Below are 19,665 nucleotides of genomic sequence, written 5' to 3' on the forward strand. Positions count from 1 at the left end.
ACTGATAAACAAGGTGTGTTGGTTGATACAGGGGATGTGTCATATCTGTCTGCTGCCAACAGTTATTATTTAAGAGAAATGACAGCAGCGAGGGATGATGCAGCCCTGGCTGCACACTGGGTACGTCAGGCACATTGATGGCATAGGGTGGGTGGTGCGTAGAACATGTCACACGTGACATAGGACAAGGGGACATAGTCTCAAGCTGTGACAGGGGAAGTTTACGCTGGACATTAAGAGAATTTCTTCACAGAAAGAGTGATGCAACGGGCTGCCCAGTGAGATGGTGGAGTCACCATCCCTGGAGATGTGTAAGGAAAGACTGGACGTGGTACACAGTGCCATGGTGTAGTTGACATGGTGGTGTTCGGACATGGGTTGGACTTGATGATCTCAGAGGTCTGATTACGTGATTGTGTCACACCTTTAACTGAACATGAAGGATGAGGGTTCTGGGCTTGCATGCCACATGCCAACAGCAGCAGTGACGAGCGTGACAGACAGTGCACATTTTGCTGACAGAGTGGCTGCTTTTGCTGTGCTGGGACTGGTCACCCGTGGCAGTGGGATGGTGTCTGCAGCCCCGAGGGGGCAGTCAGGGGTGGAAGGTGGGGACTGCAGGAGAAGCTAAGTCGGCACAGTAGGGGCCTGGGCTGGTGTCTGCCACGGCAGTGGGGGCTGGACTGAATCCCCAGCTAGAGCAGGGGAGGAGGGCGGGAACAGGCAGGAAGAACATTGGGAAAAGCATTGTCAGCATGTCCAGGGAGGTGATCCTGTCCCTCTACTCAGCCTTGGTGAGGCCACATCTATAGGGCTGTGTCCAGTCTGGGCTCCTCAGTAAGGAGAGACATGGAACTTCTGGAGCAGGTCAGACATGGAACTCCTGGAGCAGGTCCAGCAAATGGCAACAGGGATGACTGGGGGACTGAAGGGTCTCTCTTACTAGGAAAGGCTGAGAGAGTTGGGCCTGTTCATCCTTGAGATGACTGAGAGGGAACCCCATCAATGTATGTGTCTGAAGGGAGGTGCCAAGAGGATGGATCCAGACTCTTCTTGGTGGTGCAGAGCTATAGGACAAGGAAATAGGCAGAAACTGACGCACAGGAAGTTCCACCTGAATACGAGGCAGAATTTTACTGTGCGGGTGACCAAGCACTAGAACAGGTTGCCTAGAGAGGTTGTGGAGTCCTCCTCACTGGAGATATTCCAGAACCTCCTGACACAATCCTGTGCCGTGTTCTCTAGGATGACCCCCTGCTTGGTCACGGCGGTTGGAGCAGATGACCCGCTGTGGTCCCTTCCAGCCCGACCCGTTCCGAGGTGCCGTGGGAGGCCTCGGCCGTTGGGCAGGGGCGGCCTCGCCGCGCGGGCGGTGCCGCCGCTCACGGGCAGCGGTTCGGTGGGGCCCGGCCCCGCGCGTGCCGAGCGCGGCCCGGCCGTTACGGCACCGCCGCCGCTCCGCTGTGAGGCGGCGGGAGCGGGCGCGGGCGGCGGCGGCGGGCGGGGGGCTCGGTGCAGGGAACAGCCTCGGCCTCCTCGCCTCAGCCGCGGGGAGGAGGGACACCGAGAAAGGGGGAAGGCGGGGGGGGGGGGGGGGGGGGGGGGGGGGGGGGGGGGGGGGGGGGGGGGGGGGGGGGGGGGGGGGGGGGGGGGGGGGGGGGGGGGGGGGGGGGCGGGCGTCGCGTCGCGTCGCCCGCTTCCCTCTAGGACCGCGCCGCCGGCGGGGAGGAAGGGGCGCGTCTCCCCGGAGCCTTCTTCGCCCCGCGCCCTCTCTTCCCAGGCCCGGTGCCAGAGGGGGTGGGGGTGGGCGCCCCGCGGGTCCCCTCAGGCTCGGCGGTGCCCGGGGCGGGTGAGATGTCGGGCTGAGCGGGCGCGAGCCCGCGGGGGTGGGGTCCGCCGTGCCCGGGGAGGGGGCGGGCGGGCGGGGGGGTGGTTGGGACCGTCCCCTCACAGCCGTCCCGCCCCGCCGCCGCCGCGCTGCGCCCATGGTGATTGTGCTGCATCCCCCGCGCGCGGAGCGGGGCGAGCTGCCCGCGCCTCCCCGCCGGGGCGCCCAGGTGGGTGGCGGAGGGGGAGCGGCGGCGGCGGCCGCTCGTTGTGCGCGGGGAGAGGGCCGGGGGGGGGGGTGTGAGCGGGGGGTCCGCGCCGCGCTCCGGGACCCGCCGTTCCGCGGGCGGGTCGCGCTGCCAGCGCGGGGTGGGGACCGCCGCCCCCCCGGGCTCGCACGGCGGCCGCGACCCCGCACGGGTCCGTGGGGATCCGCGGTGGCTGCGGGGGTTGATCTTCACGTGATGGAGGCAGGGGTGTGTGTGGCTAGTTGGGTCTGGCAGCGAGATCTTCCCAACTAGGTTTCTTCTCCCCTTTTGTTTTCTGATGTTTAAAGAACACATCGGTGACTTTACTGCCTGGCACCTATCAGGGGCTCCGTTTCTCCAAGTGTGCCACTCTTAATCTTGAATTGATTCCATCATTTAAGCAAGCATTCTGTAGATATGTTTGTTGTTTTTTGTTTGTTTGTTTTTTTTGTTACCGTTTATAAACCACTGTTTATTTTGTGTGGCAGAATGGAGTCCCATGCATAGGAGTACATACTCCTAATGCATAGGAATACGTGCTCCTGACCTGAAATGTACTTTTCCCGAGTCTCCTCGTCTGAATCCTAAAGGTTATTCTGGGGGAGGGGTTTAAAGACTCCCACAAATAAATGGAATAGTTTCTATAGGTTTTAAAACTTATTTTCTTCATATGTTCACGTGTAGGTACAGGTTTATCTTTCCATTGAATGCACATTCTTCAGTAATAGAACAAGGTGCTTAGCCTTCTGGGGTCTTTTTCTCCTTAGAATTGGTATCTGTGGTAGTATAATGGTGTAAATTCCTTAAAGTTGCACATTTCCCCTAGTTGTGTTCATCTCACAGTTTTCATTTGACTTTGCTTATTGTCTTGAATGGCACCTTTTATTTCTTTGGGATTTAGTTTATCTGTATTTCATACCTTTATATGTTTATTTATGTCTAATAGGGACATTTCTTCTTTTTTTTTTCTTCCTTAGGTGTTGGTGTCTTCAGAGTCATTTAGGCTTTTAGTTCTGAGGAAGTAGAGACACAAAGATTGAGTCTATTTTACGTAGAAAGCTACAGCTCTTCACCAGCACTCTTTTTACTCCTTCCTATCCCTGCTATAGGGGAGGACAATTTGGGAATTATTTTAACAGTCGTTTACTCCCCTTCCCCCCTCAGAAATCTACCCTGGTCCCCGAGGCATCCACTAGACATTGCCTGTTATAGGACCAGGAGAACGTTCTCATTATCATCATCATCCCTTGCTTGCTTTGGGAGCTTCAGTAGTACCCTTCCCTCCTTTGGAGTGTAGTGCAGAGAGGCATCCAGAAGACTTCCTTGCCACCCTTTTTGGTTAGTAGAGGATCCAGGAAAAGGGGTACCTATCAAGACACGTGACCTCCTTAAGGGAGCCAGAACTGAAGCAGCACTCAGCACGCTGAAGGAAACACCCATCTTTAGTGTCTTTTTCGTCTTCCACTCCTTCCTCACCAAATTTCTGGTAAGTCTCTTCAGTCCATTCATTCACGCAGTGCATGTTTCCCTTCCCCCACTCCAGGCGCTGGGAGAGGCATGCACAGAGACTGTGGGGTGGGGGAAGGGAGGAGGGAAAACTGGCTGTGTACACACGGATCAGGGAGGAGAGGGGGGTGTTGTACCACACTGCAGGGAAACCTGGCACAGGTGGAAGAGCTTCTCATCAGAAAAGCACCTGATGTGGGGGAAATGTGTGCTTTATTTGCACATGGGCGTGCGTGCGCACACAGGCATGGTGGAGGGGGGTGAAAAAGCTGTTGTAGGAAAAAATACCAATAAGTAGAAGGATGGCTGATGCTGACCAGTATCGGGCTCGTGTTGCAGAGAGGAAAGAGAATGGATTATTCAGTGGTGATCGGGAAGTGGGGTGTGTGAATGAGGAATCTTAACCATCTACTTGCAAGCATGAACATAGAAGAGGAAAGATGGGGCGGGGGGGGGTGTGGATGTCTGGCTTTTAGAGGCAGCTGTGCCTGGGAGGATTGCTGCTAGCATCTTGAACATCACTCAGTGCAAAGGTGGAGACAAGCAGATGAAAGCCATCACTGAGAGTGCAGTTGCCCGTCTGCAGCGGGGGGGATTGTACTGGGAATAAATGGGAACAATTAATATATTCCCATATCCTTTGGCTTTTACAGTCTACAAATCTCCAAGGGAAAAGGAAGTGAATACTGTGATATGCTTTCAAAGAGGTGTGCTTGGGTTCACCTGCCTGCAGAGACTTTAAATTCTACATTGCATGTGTAACGAGTGGATGATAATGCAGCAGCACTGGACAGATTGCGCTGCAGATGCTCAATATATTATATAAAATGCATTTAAATAAATGTTCTAATTTTTCAGATTCTTCAGGTTTTAAAAATATGTTCTTTCCAAAGAGTCTCAAACAGTTATGTGACAGTCTTAGGAAAACTAGTTTTTGGTACATAAAAGAGGAATTTTTCTTGATGTTGGCCTTAAGCATCACTACGAAGGAGCACTGTCAGGAATGAGTTGATTTACCGTGGATTTATTTTTTGAAGGATGTCAGTTCTTATCTCTATCACCATGGGATATATTCATCATCCATACATTTTCTTTAGATGATCATCATTCACATCACCTTTGTGTGGAAGAAAATTACTTTTGCTTTATACTTGAAACAGCTGTGAGCTGTTTGCAGACCTACTCTCCTTATGGCATAGAAAGTCCTATTTCTGGGATGTTTCAAATACTGCTCTCCTCTCATTAAGATGAGACAGAGACTTCCATGACAGTGTATGGCGGATTATGTGCTGGGTCATGTGCTGGATGACTGTTTGTTAGCTGTTTAAGTGGTCTGCTATCTAAGATTGACTTTATAATTCAGATCTGCCTTGAGCTACCTCCTAAAGGAGATAACTTGCAAGCATCTGCCAAATGTTCTTAGGTCTTCAGTGTCTTGAAATGTGGCCTTCTAGCATTCTAGAAACTTCTGCCATGGTGGAGACGATTGGTTTATTGGAAATGTGTACTCAGTTTCAAGCCTTATCTAATTTATGATGAAAAGGAAGTCAAAATAAGCCTTCCAAGTTGAATAACACTGTTTTGGAAATGAGTATTAAGGGATAAGCACCAATGATGTTATTAGTGTTAATCATAGTGAGGTGAGTGCTTAGAACTGTGTTTTTCCTAGTTCTCTGTTTCGCATGGCAGTCATGACTGTCAGTCTCCTTGCTCATTCCCTCTCGCTTCCATGAGATTTTTATTATCATTCTCTCAGCTGTAGGGATCCAACATGCCTAGAGGTATGCTAAAACTAAGGTTAGGTTTTACCTCTATTAACTGATGGAATCTGTGGAGTTTGTGTTAGCTGCACAGTGCTGTAACTGAGCCTGAGAGTCTGAGCCAAGCTCTAAAAAAAGGGAGATTCTGGGAGGGGCTGGTGATAGTAATTGTTCCGCTAACTTGTTTCCCAGATCACAGTATAGTCAGTGGGAGTGTGCTACAGCATCAGATCACAGGTCGAGCAGTTGAAATAGCTAGATAATATTGATTCTTAATGCTACAAAACATCTGGGATTCCATTCATCATTCCCATAGGGAAGAAACAAGTTAGACTTTATAATTTAGAAAAGCATTGAGTGGTTGCAATCTGAGCAGAAAGAACATGGAAAGGGTTTTTTTTTGCATACTAGTTATCTCTTATTTTACACATTTACCAGTAAAACATAAATTAATTATTATCCCCTAACAGTGGGTTTCTTCTTAGAGGTAATACATCACGATGAAAAAGAGATTAGTCCATTTTTCTCCTGCTTTTGGGTGTTGAAGATGGGATAAGGAGTAAATTAACAATGGAGACCAATCTCACATTCCTGGAGACAGTTCTCTAATCTCTCTGTAAAGAGAAGACCCCTTCAAGGCAAAAAGAGTGGTCTTCAGAGAAGATTTCTAGATCTCTCTAGACAGCTGATCTGATTGGCTGAATTCTCTGTTATTTCAAGAAAACATATTCCTATATGATGTAAAGCAGACAAGGAGCACAGTGAGTGCTTTTGTTAGAACAGCTGCTAAAGGTGTACTGCAGATTGAAGGAATGCGGGAGGAAATAGGTTTGCATGTGATGTGGAGGGGAGGAAGCTGCCGTGTGCTTGCTGGAATAAAGCCTAGCTGAAGCAGTACAAGGGTGTTACAGCTCAAAGTTGAGGTGAGTGTTCCATTCCCTCTATAAACTGCTAAGAATCTGTTCCACAGAGCTTCCTGAAGCTGATGCGACAGTGTCTGCTTGGCTGCCGTGACACAGAGTTTAATTTTTATGAGAGCTTTTACTTTGATGCCACCCTTTTTACCTCTCCCCAGTCTGTTTTATGCAGTTAGGTTTATGGTCATTTTTTGCTTTTAATTTCGTAAATCTATTAAATAGTTTTTGAAGGATTGTACTTTGACTGTAGTAGGTAGCTTTGATTGAAAACTGCACTTCAGCTGGTCATCTTGAACATATTAAAACATCTGCTCTTCCCTTATATATACCATACTTACTTTGCAATAGATTTTCTCATGGATTAGGAAGTATTGCATGCACACCCAGCATTGTCTGAGGCTGTGTCTTTTAGACTGAAATGGGTGGAGTTGGTTTTCAAGGAAAAATTCTGGCAATCATATCCAGCTTGAGAGCTTTATGCTCTCGTGCATCTGACTGCAAGGCCAGCTTTCCTCCTACAAACTGTTTTCTTGAGAATGTGGGAGGGATTGTTAAGATGTTTGGGTTAATAGGGTAAATTGCAGGTTTTGTGTTCTGTGAGAGTTCTTACACAATCAAAATAGAGATTGTAAGGAGAGGCTGAAACTGATTAGTAGATTCTGTTTTTAGGAACAGAACGTTAGTGTGAAAAAGATGGAAAGATTTTTTTCCAGGTGGAAAAAAAGGTGGTGTAGGGTTGGGGGTTAAGGAACCAAGAGATAAGATTACTAGTTTCTGCCTCAGCTGCTGGCTTGTAGCTTGACCTAAAGTGAATTTCTTAATCTTTGCTCCCAGATTTGAGGTTGTTACCTCCTTTCCTTAAAATGTTAGCTTTTGTATATACAGTTATAAAACTCCCAAGATTTTGATGGAATGAGACACAGTGTTAGGAGGGAGATGAATACCCATACCTAAGGCAATTTTGTATGCCTGCACGTGTATTGTGCTCATTGAGATACCTGGATGGCTCTTCTTAATGAAGCTGTAGCTTCTTTCAAAAGTAGAAGAACCATGGCCCTTTGCTGATTTTTAAGGGTTTGAGTGCTGAAATGACACTAGGGAGAAATGATGGCAGACTTGAGGGGGTGGAGGTGGGGCGATGTAGAAAAGAGGCTTGAGAAAAATGGGAGTAGGTTGTCAAAGAAATCAAGGGTTACTGACAAGCTAAAATGGGGAAAAAATACTTGTTTTTTCCACCAGTGGTAGAACCAGTGCAGAGGGGGAAAAAGCCTCAAAACCTCAAACTAAAACCTCAAGCAGGCTGAAAAGATGTATTGTTTTTTGATCTATTCGTTTGTTTTTTTTTTCAACGAAGAGAAGGTGTGGCTGGTGTGTTGGTTGGCGTACTCGCCGTTGCCCGGCTGTCCCTCAGCCCGCTGCCGGGGCGGGCGGGCAGCGCGGCGCTGCCGGGGCGGGGCGGCAGGTGGCGCTGCGCCGCCTCGCCCGCCCCTCACGCAAATGGCAGCGGCGAGGGCCGATGCCCAGCGGCCTCCGGGCTGTGCCCCGGCGCGGCCGTGACACGGCTGGGAAACACAGCCTCTCCCGGCTCCTAGCCGAGCATGTTGTTCCCGAAAGTTTTATGTAAACTGCCTCATGGAGAAATCCATTGTTGAGAGAGGCGAAAGTGGGGCTGGATCTGATGGTTGTCAGCCATTGGGAGCCCAAGCCACATCTTGCCCATTCCACTTTCGGCTGCTTTGAAGAACAAAGAGGTTCTTTGAGATATCAAAAGATATTCCTTACAACCCGCCATACCTGTTTTCCTGCAGGGAGCAAGCACTCCTTTTCCTCCTTTACCTTGAACATCTTGACTGCTGTCAAGGGCTGGTCTGGATCTATGATTGCCTTTCCCAAGCTTCTGCTTGCATTCAGTCTGTTAGGATGAAGGCCTGTAGTCCTTGGCTTTATTGTTGCTCCTCATTACCAAAGCAATGGAAAAATATCTTCGTCTTTGTTTGTTGTCATTATGGTTGTCAGTACCAGGAGTAAAAATGTCCACTTAACATTTGATGTTCATGTTAAGAAAAAACTGTACTAGTAGGAAAAACTTACTTTTTAATTACCAAAAAAAAAAGAAAATCCGATTCTTGTGGTTTTAGCTAAACAATCCTTTTGTCCCAAGACCTGCTGCAGAAACTAAAATTCTTTGTAATATCAAATGATAGCAGTTGTATACTTACTGTCTTTCTGTATTTACATTTCCTGCTGACAGCACGTCCTGTCATTAGGACTACCAGGAGAAACTCCTGTTTCTATCCCACTTCTCTTTGAGTTAGTTCAGTTCTCTTTGGAACTTACGTAAGATCTATTGATGAAAATCATGATTTCTACCTCTTTATTTTAATAGGAAAGTGACACTGAAAGCAGCTCTGTTTTTCTCCAGAAATCTTTTTCCCTACACCGTGCTGCTGCTTGTCTTTCTTGAATGTAAATGAGTAGTCCATTAGCATACCTGTAATTGTTTTACAACTTTTAAAATACTTCAGTAAAAATGTATTCAGTCAAGAATAGCTCAAGTTCTCTGTATTCAAAGCAAAAGGAGCAGTACCTTGCTGTTATCAGTTCTAACACCACTGAATTTCTTCAATTTGAACTGTTTTTTTCTGTTCTTGGTGCTGAATTCATTAGTGCTGTTTATGTATAAAGATGATTTTAAAAAATTATTTGGAGCAAGAAAGGGCTAGTACTGAGATTCAGTTTGATTTTTGCTTTATTTTACATATATTATTAATGTTCTGTATCCCTAACATTTTGTTGATGCTCCTTGTTCCATCGTTTTTTAATGTTATTATGTGTTCTGGATACTACTAAATATATTTCTAAGTATATTACGCAGGAGATGTGAAGTAGTTGTAAGAGCAAATCAGTCCTAAATAGTTATCTGGAAAATTCTGTTTTAATGAATTTCTTTTGTTCTTCTGGGCTCCTTTTTTAACATTAAGAATTTGTCACAGTGTACTTTCTTCCCTATGTGGTGGAAAAGGACAAATCAGCTCTGTCACTGGGTGTTCTAGCAGTACTGAGGAGAGGGGCTGAGTTACTTCAATTGTAAGGAATTATCCCAGTAGTGAAGTTGAAATTCTGACCTTCAGACATGGCCGTTCAAATTTTAAGTTCTTGGCTTGCTTCTTAGTTCTGTCAAGAAAGGGGGATGCTACTACCAGTACCAGTAGTTATATCATTTGTATACCTATTGTGAAGAAAGCTAGGATGAGGACCAAGACCTGATTACCAGCCTTTTAACATTCCATCAAATGTAAATGGATTTGTTTGTGTTATTGGTACCTCAGTGACAGATTAGATGTAGACATTATTTTGCCTCTTGGAGGTTGGAAGTTGCAGTCTGTTGAAAAGGACTGACTTGTGCAGAGGGAGAGGGACTTGGTGCAGGCAGGGATCGAGAATTATGTGCTCTAACAGAGTCTCATCTTTTCTACTGTCTAGCAGTTTCATTGAAAAGAAACCTTGAAGGGTTGCAACACAAGTCCAAGATGTGCAGTTCAGTTGCTCCCAGGCTGTGGTTCTTAACAGACCGTCGCATCAGAGAAGATTACCCTCAGCAGGAGATCCTGAGAGCACTGAAGGCCAAATGCTGTGAAGAGGAGCTGGATTTCCGGGCCTTGGTGATGGATGAAGTGGTGCTGACCATTGAGGATGGAAATCTTGGTGAGAATGAGCTGAGGCTGGGAATGTGCTGAAAGGGTACTTCGGAAAAGATTGTAAAAGGGAACATCTGTACTCTTTAATAATGAATTCCATGTGTGGCAGACTACCTGTCATTCATCATCTAAATCATGTAGATGTATGTCATACCATGTTTTTTAGCATTTATTATGTTAATTGAATATAATTGTTAAATTTGCTAATTTGCAGTAGAACCGTTTTTGCCTTCCTTCTGCAGAAAAGAGAGGAGGGTTGTTTCATTTTATTGAGTTCAGGATAAGGACTATAGGACTTCTGAATTAGTAAGAAATCACGGAGCTTAATTTTTCTTAGATAATTGAAGTTTTTGGGTCACATTTAAGAGTTTTCAGGGGGAATTTTTTCTTTTGTTTGTGTTCTAACTCCAGAATAGAAAACACATTTTAAATAGTCTAAAAGGAATTTTCAATGAACAGTACAAATTGTTATAATGTGGTATAGGTTATAATGTGATATAACTAAAGTGTGCTACTGTACGCATGTGGAGTTATGTATGTGCTAAAAAAGAATGGTGGTGAAAAACAAAGTATGTGCATCCGATTACTTTGAACTATTACTACAGTTTACAGTGTTTAAAACTAAATGGTAAGATTCATGTTTTGTTCTCCTATTAGGTTTTTTTTTTCCCTGTGGTGATTAAAAGGGAAAAGCAAGACATTGTGTCAGAAATGTTGAGTAAAAAGGTGCTGTAAATAGCAAGCTTATATGATAGGAAGAATATTAATATCACCAATGTCAAAGCTGTGTAACACAGTTTATTTTTGTTCCAACTTTTTAACTTGGATTTCCTAAAGTAAGGAGACTGCAATGTTGGTCTTTCTTTACCTTTACCTCTTCCATTTCTCTTCCCTATGTATCAGTCAAAAAAATTACCACTAGGAATCCAAGGAAGAATTACATTTCTGAAAGTTGTATTAGAGTAATCCTGTGTGGGAACAAAATATAAAAGTACCCTCAGCTCTGAAGAAGAGACTGCCATGTGATTATATTCCTTGTTTCTTATTGGGAAATCTTACATAGGAGTGGAATCATAGAAGTGACTCGGGGGAAGATTCGGTCAGAATTTTTACCCTGTTTTGGCATGGATCCATCAAGCATAAAACATATGCATGGGAAAACCAGTATCTTTTATTCTGGTATTACTAAAACTTTATTTACCTATTCTGTCTTTTAATCCAAGGATTATGATTTTTAGCACAGATTGAAATTCTGTCGGATGTCTTCAAATCAAGATAACTTCTTGTCAGAAAGTCTGAACATCTTACTTCTCTGAGCGTGCTTTCCTTTGGACAGCGTGTTATGCAAAGGCAGCCTTCCTGGACAGAGCTGCAGTCTTTGAGATGCATAATTAGTCCCTCACCATTTCAGTATTATTTTTATTTTTTGGTGATGATTTCTTCTTTCCTGTCTTCTGTCTGTTCTTGGGCATTTAAATACGGCAAGCATAAATTGTGGACCTTTCTATTCTCTTCTGCCTGATGTCTCCTAATGCTGCATCTGTGGCAAGAAAAAAGATAAAGTATGCAAGTTGGAAAATTAATGCTGAGTAATATGTAGCACAAGAACAAGAGAAATTAAGGAAATTACTGGAAAGAAAATCAAAAAAACATGAAGTTATTCTCATACAAGGTGTTCATTCAAAATGATGTAAATAACTAACTGTTTGAAAAGGAGTGAGAAAAAAATGCTGAAAGATTGCAGATAGAAATTTTGTTTTTCTGTAGGTGATATAGTCAATAATCTTGTGGATTTGCTGACTGTCAGGAACATGGCTTGAGGCTTCAGAGACCAAAAATTCAGCACAGGACATTAAAAAGCTTGGAATTATTTACCTCACAGGGCTAGAGTGGAAAAGACACTTCTAAACTTAGGAAAACTGAGCAGAACAGTGGGATACGTACCAGAATCGAAAATTGTCCCTTCCACCAGTCATGTGGTGTACACCTTGACAGTAGAGCACACTGATGTATCACTGAAACCTAGAGCGAAAGGCATAAATGGGAAGCTTTTGCAGTGCTGAGGTTTACAAGATTTGTGTATGTCAGAAGTGATGAGATCTGCCGTGGCAGAAGGGGGGGTTTCAATCAGTGGGCACAGCAGCGGCAACTCCTTGGGGCAGTGCTCTGCCATACTGCAGGGCTGGATGGGGAAGCATGGCTGGATTCCCAGGCAAACAAGCAATATAGGCCCAGCAGTCCCTGCTGATTCCTTTTCTTCCACAGCTAAAACTCAGGATGACTCAGTATCCCAAGCACCCCACATAGCCCCAGTGTGACTGGCCACGTGATGAACTAGCATGCAGCTCAAGATCCACATTAGATTCCTCAACACATCATGAGTCCAAAAATCATTGTAAATGGAAATTAAGGGATATAGAATTAATTTTTTTCCTTTGAAGTCTAGAAAGAAATTCTTTAACTGATTTATGCTTAAATGGTTTTGGAAATAATTTAAGTTCAACAAGTATTTTTTGAAAATAACTGTTGTTTATGCCTTACTTAAATAAGTACCTGCTTACCCAAGCCGTGCATTCCTGTTTCCTTAGCACCCTGGCGGTAGTACTCTGTAGATTTCCAAGGCAAAAGCTGTGATGAAGTAAGAGCTGTAAAAAAGGATGCATTTTTGCTGCTGCCTTAGTGGATTGAACCTGCTGAGTTGGTTACTGAATCAGATGTACACAACAACATTGTTGCACAGGAATCAAAGTATCACAGAATCAATTAGGTTGGAAAAGACCTCTGAGATCACGGGAGTCCAATGGACAGGAATGCATATATGGAAAAAAGTGGAGGGTGATATTGCAGCTGGTCTGACTTAAACTGGCTCAGTGTAGCTGTAGCCTAAGTTTAAGAGCTAAATTCTTGAAGCTAAACCAGTTTATTACGACCTACTGTGGAATGGAGCAGCTGTGTTTCTCTTGTCCCCTTCCAGCGCTGCTGTTCCTGTTTGCCCTGTACAAGGACTTCATGTCTCTCTTGGCTTGCTTTCATGCTGTATCCAAGCTAATCTTAGTGGCTTGTTGTCTAATCTAGTTTGGCAATTGCTATATTAATTTGAAATGCATAGCGAGTAATGTAGCAAAACTCTGCAGGACATTTTCAGACATGCAGTGAGCCCCATCAAAACTTTGACTTTTAAACTATTTGTCTAAGTTTGCTGACACAGTGATGTAACAGGCTTGAGGAATTTGAAGCTAGACAAATTAAAGCTTGTGAGCAGGAATGTATACAGTGGGATGGAGTGGGGTGGAGGTGGAGCAAGCCTGTAGGAAAGTCCCACCCTAGAGGGGAGGCTTAGTGGACAAGAGACAAAACATGCTCATGGGTTGTCTCCTCATTCTGAATATTCTTTCTTACCTGTGTCTAGGACTGAGCAGTACCTTTCCCCACAGACTGAACACCTTACCTGTAGGTGTTCAAGAACTGTTTTTTGGTGAAGAATGTGTTACGGAAATTTGTATCTTTCCCTCGTTAAAATGATACACAATAATACCTTAATTAAAATTCTTTGTTACCTGAACAGCAGAAATTGTAATTCACTGGGTCAGCAACTTACCAATACCTTTATTGTAGGTTTTTGGAATCTCCATGTTTTCTGATACTGTCCTGTGAAGGAAAATAATTTTAAAGAAAAGTTGCATTAATGAACTTTAAACTATTAAAGATGCTGAAGTGACTAAAGTATAAAACAAAGTATGAACTTCTCCTAAGACTTTTTTGTCTTTCCCTTTGAAAGGCAAAATCAAATGATCAACCTAGATGAGGAATAGAAAGGGCATAGTAGTAATGTATTCTAAAACTGTAATACCTTGTGTATGGTCAGCTGCCTTTCTGAAGTCAATTGACATCTGGAAACAGATCTCGTACCTTCATTTTTTCTGCAGAGGAAGTATTTAGAAGATAGATTCTTTTAATTTGGTGAAGGTTGGTGTGCTGGTTTAGGCATCTGGGTTTCCAGGGTGGGCCTCAAATTTGTCATAGAAGTCAGTATTTTTTTTAGGTCTTTCATCTGCAAAATGTGATTTTGTTTTGTATAATCTGTCCTTCAGTTCTTATTTAGTTTAAACTAGTAACAAATGGTTGTGATCTTTGATTTTTTTTCTCACACTGGATTAGATAGCAGTGGAAATAAACACGGAGGAATCGGGATAGTTGAAAGATTTCACAGAATATGTGACAGAATATTCTGTGTTGGAAGGGACCCACAAGGATCATCGAGTCCCACTCTGAAGTGAATAGCCCATACAGGGATTAAACTCCTAACCTTGGCATTATTAGCACCATGTTGTAATGAACTGAGCTCATCTCGTTTCTGTAAAGTATAGAAAGCTGAGGGAAAAATGAAAAGGTTGGATAACAAATTCCTGAGTTTTCATGAAATGGTGAGAAAAGCACTTACGGATCAGCTGGATCTATGGTGAGAGAGGGCTTTTACAGGTACAAAATAGTTGCTATATCAAAATATCAAAACTTATAATGTTTTTGAGTAATCTTTAAGTCATCTAAAGGCTTTCTTCTGTCACACAACAAGGGGAATAATCACCTCCTCTTCCTTCTGGCCGTTTCAGCAGTCTGGCACTTTTTAGTTCACCAGTGCACCTTACTGTAAGAGCTTTTCCTGCAGTGTGCAGCAGTGGCTTTGGGAGTGATGGAGCAGAGGCAAGCGGTCTTGGCAAGGTGCCTTGTTGAGCACTGCAGAGTTGGCCTGTTTCCTGCTGCTAACTACAGCCAGAGCAGCCATTGCTTCCTCTGCAGAGTTGGGAAATTGGTTTGTAACTCAAGTGAGAACTGGAGAAGAAGCTGCATTGTGTGCAAAGGACTGGAAGGTGGTTTGACATGAAGTGAATTTTGTGCTGTTGAAAGTGCTGGGCTCCAAATCACTTGAAACCATTTCTGATGTTCTTTCACTGTGGAAATCAATCACTTGGCAGTCTGACTGGTGTTAAATCTGATGGAGCCATAAGCAGTACTAGTAGGCAGTTATGGACGATACAGATGGGATTCTGGAATGGTAGCTGTGTTTAAAGGTGGGTGTGATCCACTGTGTGACCACCCCAATGTTAGATGTGTGAGACAAGACACAGGTCTAGTAGAAAAAACATCAATTCAAACATTGGCTCTATTATTATATTTTAATAACTGTGCATTTCAACAGCTGCCACATATTTTAAGAGTTGATTTTTTTTTTTCAGAACTGTGACACCAAAGACAGCTTTCTTATGATGCATATAGGAAGAAAGGATTTGTACTCTCTAACCATCCTGGATGTTCTTGCAGTTTTCCTCCGTCCTATCAGGGATTTCTGTTCTTTGGTAAATGATCTGCTCTTATCTCAAACTGGTGCTAAATAACAAGGCTAACAATGAATTTGATCTTCTCGAATGTGTTTTGTTTCTTCCGTATGTCGTCAGTGGTAGATATGGGCTCAGTCCAAAGCCACCTTTGCAAAGTGGAGAGGTAGGAATGTTTCTGCATGGAAATATTTTATGTTAATTTCAGAGGGCTGTGTTAAGGTCTGAAGTTTTTCATTTGCATGTGTTCTAGAACAGCCAGCCAGGAAAATCAGACTCGTAGGGCACATCATGTCGAGCATACGTGCATGTCATCATACCTGAAAATGCCAGAAAGCATTGCCAGATTTTTAATTGTAGTAAGAATTCTCAGAAATGGCCATCTGGGTGATAAACAATATAAAAAGGACAAAAGCAAAATGAAAGATGTGTTTCCGTTCATCCTAGTCAAGAAATGAAAATTAGCCTAACGTTTCACAAGACAGGGGTTTCTATGTCACCTTTCCAACATTACTGTTCCAGTGCTGTGTCACCTAGGCAAGTTTGGCTGGCACGTTTGTCTGAGAAGTTGTATTGTGAACCAGGTCTGAATACTGGTGTAATTTTACATCAGCCTCTTCTTGGTGGCAGATGTTTTTTTATACTGCATCGGTCCTCTGAGTCAGGGAACAGCGTGACTGCAAAAACAGTAGTGTTCTGCAGCACTTAAATCAGAAGGGTAGACTGTGTGTTGGAGTGTGAGAGATTTGGATATACCACAAGTACTGATGTGAAAAACTTAATCTTATGAAACTGACGGCTATGCTTGCTTTACTAGATTTGTGAGCAGAGTACTCTCTTACCTGTTCTTTAAGCAATACAGTAGCTTTGGCTTTTTCCGCCTTTTCTCCAAGTCTAGTCGTTGTCCATTTGTGAATGATGGGCAGTTGACTGATTCTCAGTGACTGTGAATATGAGGGAGATGGGTACTGCTGAACTTTGACCAGTATTGAGATGGGTCTTCCTTTGAGCAGATGGTGTTTAAATTGATACAGACTTCTAGGAATACCGGTGTTCATGGACAAGTCCCTTTACTTACCTATTTTTATAAATTCTTGTCTGTAAAATGTGGTGAATTACCAGTTTCAAGAATTACTGTTTCCTTTTGTATCTGCCCTTTGCTGCATGGAAAGACTGGAATGAAAAGGAGAACAACAACAACAAAAAGATAGCCACTACTGAAACTATTAATTATTTTTTATTTCCTTTTATTGTAAATAACTATCATTGACAATGTCACAAAAATCTGTAGTGGTGCCCTTGTAATGATTGTTCTTTAAATGGAAGAGCTTACATGATTTCTATATCTGTATAAAGGCTTAGACAATTTCATGATTAAATGTGTGATAAAATGCCTTTGTAATTGTCTAAAGTTTAAGCAAATTGAAGCAGAATGTGTTACATGTGCTTTGACAAATTGAACAGAATACCTGAGAGCAAAGGTATTCTGCTAATGTTGTCAGAAAAACTCTGCTTGAATTACACAGATTAATTGTTTACTGGCATTAACTTGTAGAAAACCTTGCCTATCATACAGCAAGGATTTTGTCCATATAAGGCAGGTATTGAACTGAGGACTGTCTTGCTGTGCTTGTTACTCATCCCAACACATCTGTGAGTAAAACAGGGAAGAACAGATATTGGAAGAGACACGCTAGTGATTTGATCCATTTTGTCAAGGTGTGAAGTGAAAAGACTAAATATGCCAGTGTTCTTTCTTTGATTTTTTAGCTGAGAAGGAGGTTGGACTGCACTGACACAGTTATTAGAGTAGATGATTTTGTTCACAGTAATAGTTGTAGTGTAACATCCATGAAATAATATTCTCAAAATCTATGCTATCAAAATCTGTTTCTTGGCAGTTTCCATCTAAAGAATAATTAGATCTGGTAGGGAAACACAGCAGTCAGAAGATCAATAAATATTTCCCTTGAGTTCTAAGAACGTGATTTGAAAGTATCCTCTAGGTATCATATTTGTTGTCTTGTGTTGGTACAACGCTGTGAAACTTTGAGTGGGATGATTTCCTTTTAATTTAAGTTTTTACAAGGACAGAAGAGGAAGTTGTTTGTAAAAAGCTGTGGAAGTGTTCTCTTTAGTTGTTCAAAATATACAGCTGTTAATTGTTTGACAAGCAATTTAGGAATAGAAATAAGTGCATAGACAGAGCTGCTGGATCACAATGCAAATTGTGATTCTCATTACAGGTCCCTCTGTTATGCTTACCATGTCTAAGGTCAGGGCATGAGCCTGGGAAGAAATACTCTTCCATTACTACCTTCACCAAAGACTGAAAATCTTAGGCAAGTCTTTTACACCCAGACGAATGCCTAAAACTCCAGATTCTATACACTGGCAGCTCTTCTCTCCATGTGATACTGTCCTTAAGTGACATACTTACCTGATAAAACATTGTATGAGGTGTTTTGTGACATTGCAGATGGGTCTCATCTCACCTATCTTAACATTGCAGTGCGCCAAACCTTTCTGTCAAAGCTTTATTGCTTAGAATTTGTCCTTCCTTATTAATATACATCTGCCCCTTAAGTCTTAAATGTCTTTCTGAGGGAGTTTTGGAAATTTTTTGCTAAGTCATTCAGTGGAAGGAGGGCACTTCAAGGAAGAAAGAATATGTTTTTCTGTTTTCCTTAAATCCAGAAGGATGTTTTTGGAAGGACTAGCTTGGAACAGGAACTCAATTCGGCTGAAGTAGCTTTTGCTGATGAAAGTAGACATAAATTTGTCCCAAATTATTACCAATTCAAAAATTAATCTGTTAAGCATCTTAGAGGCTTGTTTAAGCTTCACAGCTGAAGCGTTTGAAACATAGCCCTGCGTTATGCCAAAAAAGGACTTCTGGTCTTGTGGCCTCGTGTCTGCTGTGGGATGGGAGATACAGTTTGGTCTGAGCATACAGTTTAAAATGGAAATCTTCTTTCTGGTTGGTTATATCTCATCACTGACAGAAACCTGAATGGAGTCACTCATTCCATTCAAATATAGCAGGGACAAGATGACTGAAATTGGTTTGGGATTGGGGACTGAGGTGCCAGTGGAGAAAAATCTGGTGAGGAGGCAGTGTACTACAAACATGTTGGAGCAAAAAACTGTAACAGGAAGTGATTGCAGTGAAACTCTTGCTAGATAAGAAATTGCTTCCCTCAAGGAGGAAATTGGAGCTGAAAACCAGTGGAGCAAGGGTTGTGTGTTGAAACTTGCAAACTGATCAAGGAGCCTCAAATGGAAAACAAGTTTCAAGGCAAAGGCAGGCAATAGAGTGGTTAAAGTGGTATTCAAAATTGGTGGCAAAAAAACTACATGACAGTAGAGAAATCTGTAGTTAGAAATTACTGGAAAAATAGGGAATATAATGAAGGTGGGACAGAAAGGCAGTGGAAGCATAGGTGTTATACCTAGTGGATGAATGATGAGGGGGTTGTGAGTGGGGAGTGAGAATTTGGGACAAAGCAAGCTGCATTCAGTAGTTGCTGACTTCCAGTACCTGGAGTAGGATCAGGCGTGCCAGAGATTTTCTCTCCTGCAGATTTTCCTCTGCTGGTTGGTTACACAAATACTTGCTGATGGCGAAGCCCATCCTCCTTAAGGTGCTGGTCCACACAGTGCCTGCAGCTCCAGCGCTGCAGACATGTAGCTGTCAGCTCAAGTGTCAGAGGCCTGTGTGGGAGATGAAACTGGTGTAACCCTCATGGCCCTATTCCACCAATGTCATGCATGTGTTAGATGCAAGGGAAGTTTGAATTTGATTGTCTGCAATTGTATGGACAAAATACTATTATGAGTAGCAATAGCAAATGCTCAAAACTTTGAAATTAGCAAAATCAGATTTGCATTTTTGACTCCTTTGTTGTGCTTTTGTCTTCAGATACTACACTTTAAATTACTTAATCACTTGCTACTTTTTCATCAGCCTCCCTAAAGGACAGGGTGTTCTGTTCTGGAAATATAACTTGAAGTATAGTGAAGGAGAGGACAATTTGTAGGATGTCTTCTTCGTGTTTACAAGAATTTGTGACAATTAAAGCGGAACATTGCTGGAAGAAAAGTGTTAGAATGGTGAGTTAAATTGAACTGCTCGGAAATTGCCTTTAATTGCATGTTTTTGCATTTTCTGAGTGCCCAGACTTCGGATACTAGGATCAGCTTTGTGGAAGAACTGAATGCTTGCATCCACAAATAAAATCAATCAGAGCAGCATGAACAACTGAAAAATCACACTGTTCCAAATGTGGCATCTAGAATTCCTTCTTTAACTCTTACCTCTGGATTTCCCTTCCCCGTACTGGAAATCAGTAGACTGCTCACTGATTTCCTGTGGT

The 19,665-nt window shown here is 43.1% G+C and overlaps 1 protein-coding gene across 8 annotated transcripts in view; it reads left to right on the top strand.

Annotated features, from left to right (window-relative positions):
• Positions 1-1,632: 1,632 nt before the first annotated feature.
• Positions 1,633-19,665, top strand: part of RIMKLB (ribosomal modification protein rimK like family member B) — a 39,690-nt gene continuing 21,657 nt past the window's right edge. The window contains exons 1-3 of one of the 8 annotated variants that reach the window (XM_027906062.1): positions 1,633-1,849; positions 3,053-3,561; positions 9,742-9,963. In XM_027906062.1, coding sequence (XP_027761863.1) covers positions 9,789-9,963 — 175 coding nt within the window. In that variant the 5' untranslated portion in view covers positions 1,633-1,849; positions 3,053-3,561; positions 9,742-9,788. Of the gene's footprint in view, positions 1,850-1,929; positions 2,058-2,643; positions 2,666-3,052; positions 3,562-9,741; positions 9,964-19,665 lie in introns of those variants that run through there. The other 7 variants (XM_027906068.1, XM_027906061.1, XM_027906064.1 and 4 more) reach the window with 7 other exon arrangements.

Source organism: Empidonax traillii, unplaced genomic scaffold, assembly GCF_003031625.1.
Source record: "Empidonax traillii isolate 1590-97213 ecotype Southwest subspecies unplaced genomic scaffold, ASM303162v1 scaffold1246:size530596, whole genome shotgun sequence".
NCBI classification, from domain to species: Eukaryota; Metazoa; Chordata; class Aves; order Passeriformes; family Tyrannidae; genus Empidonax; species Empidonax traillii.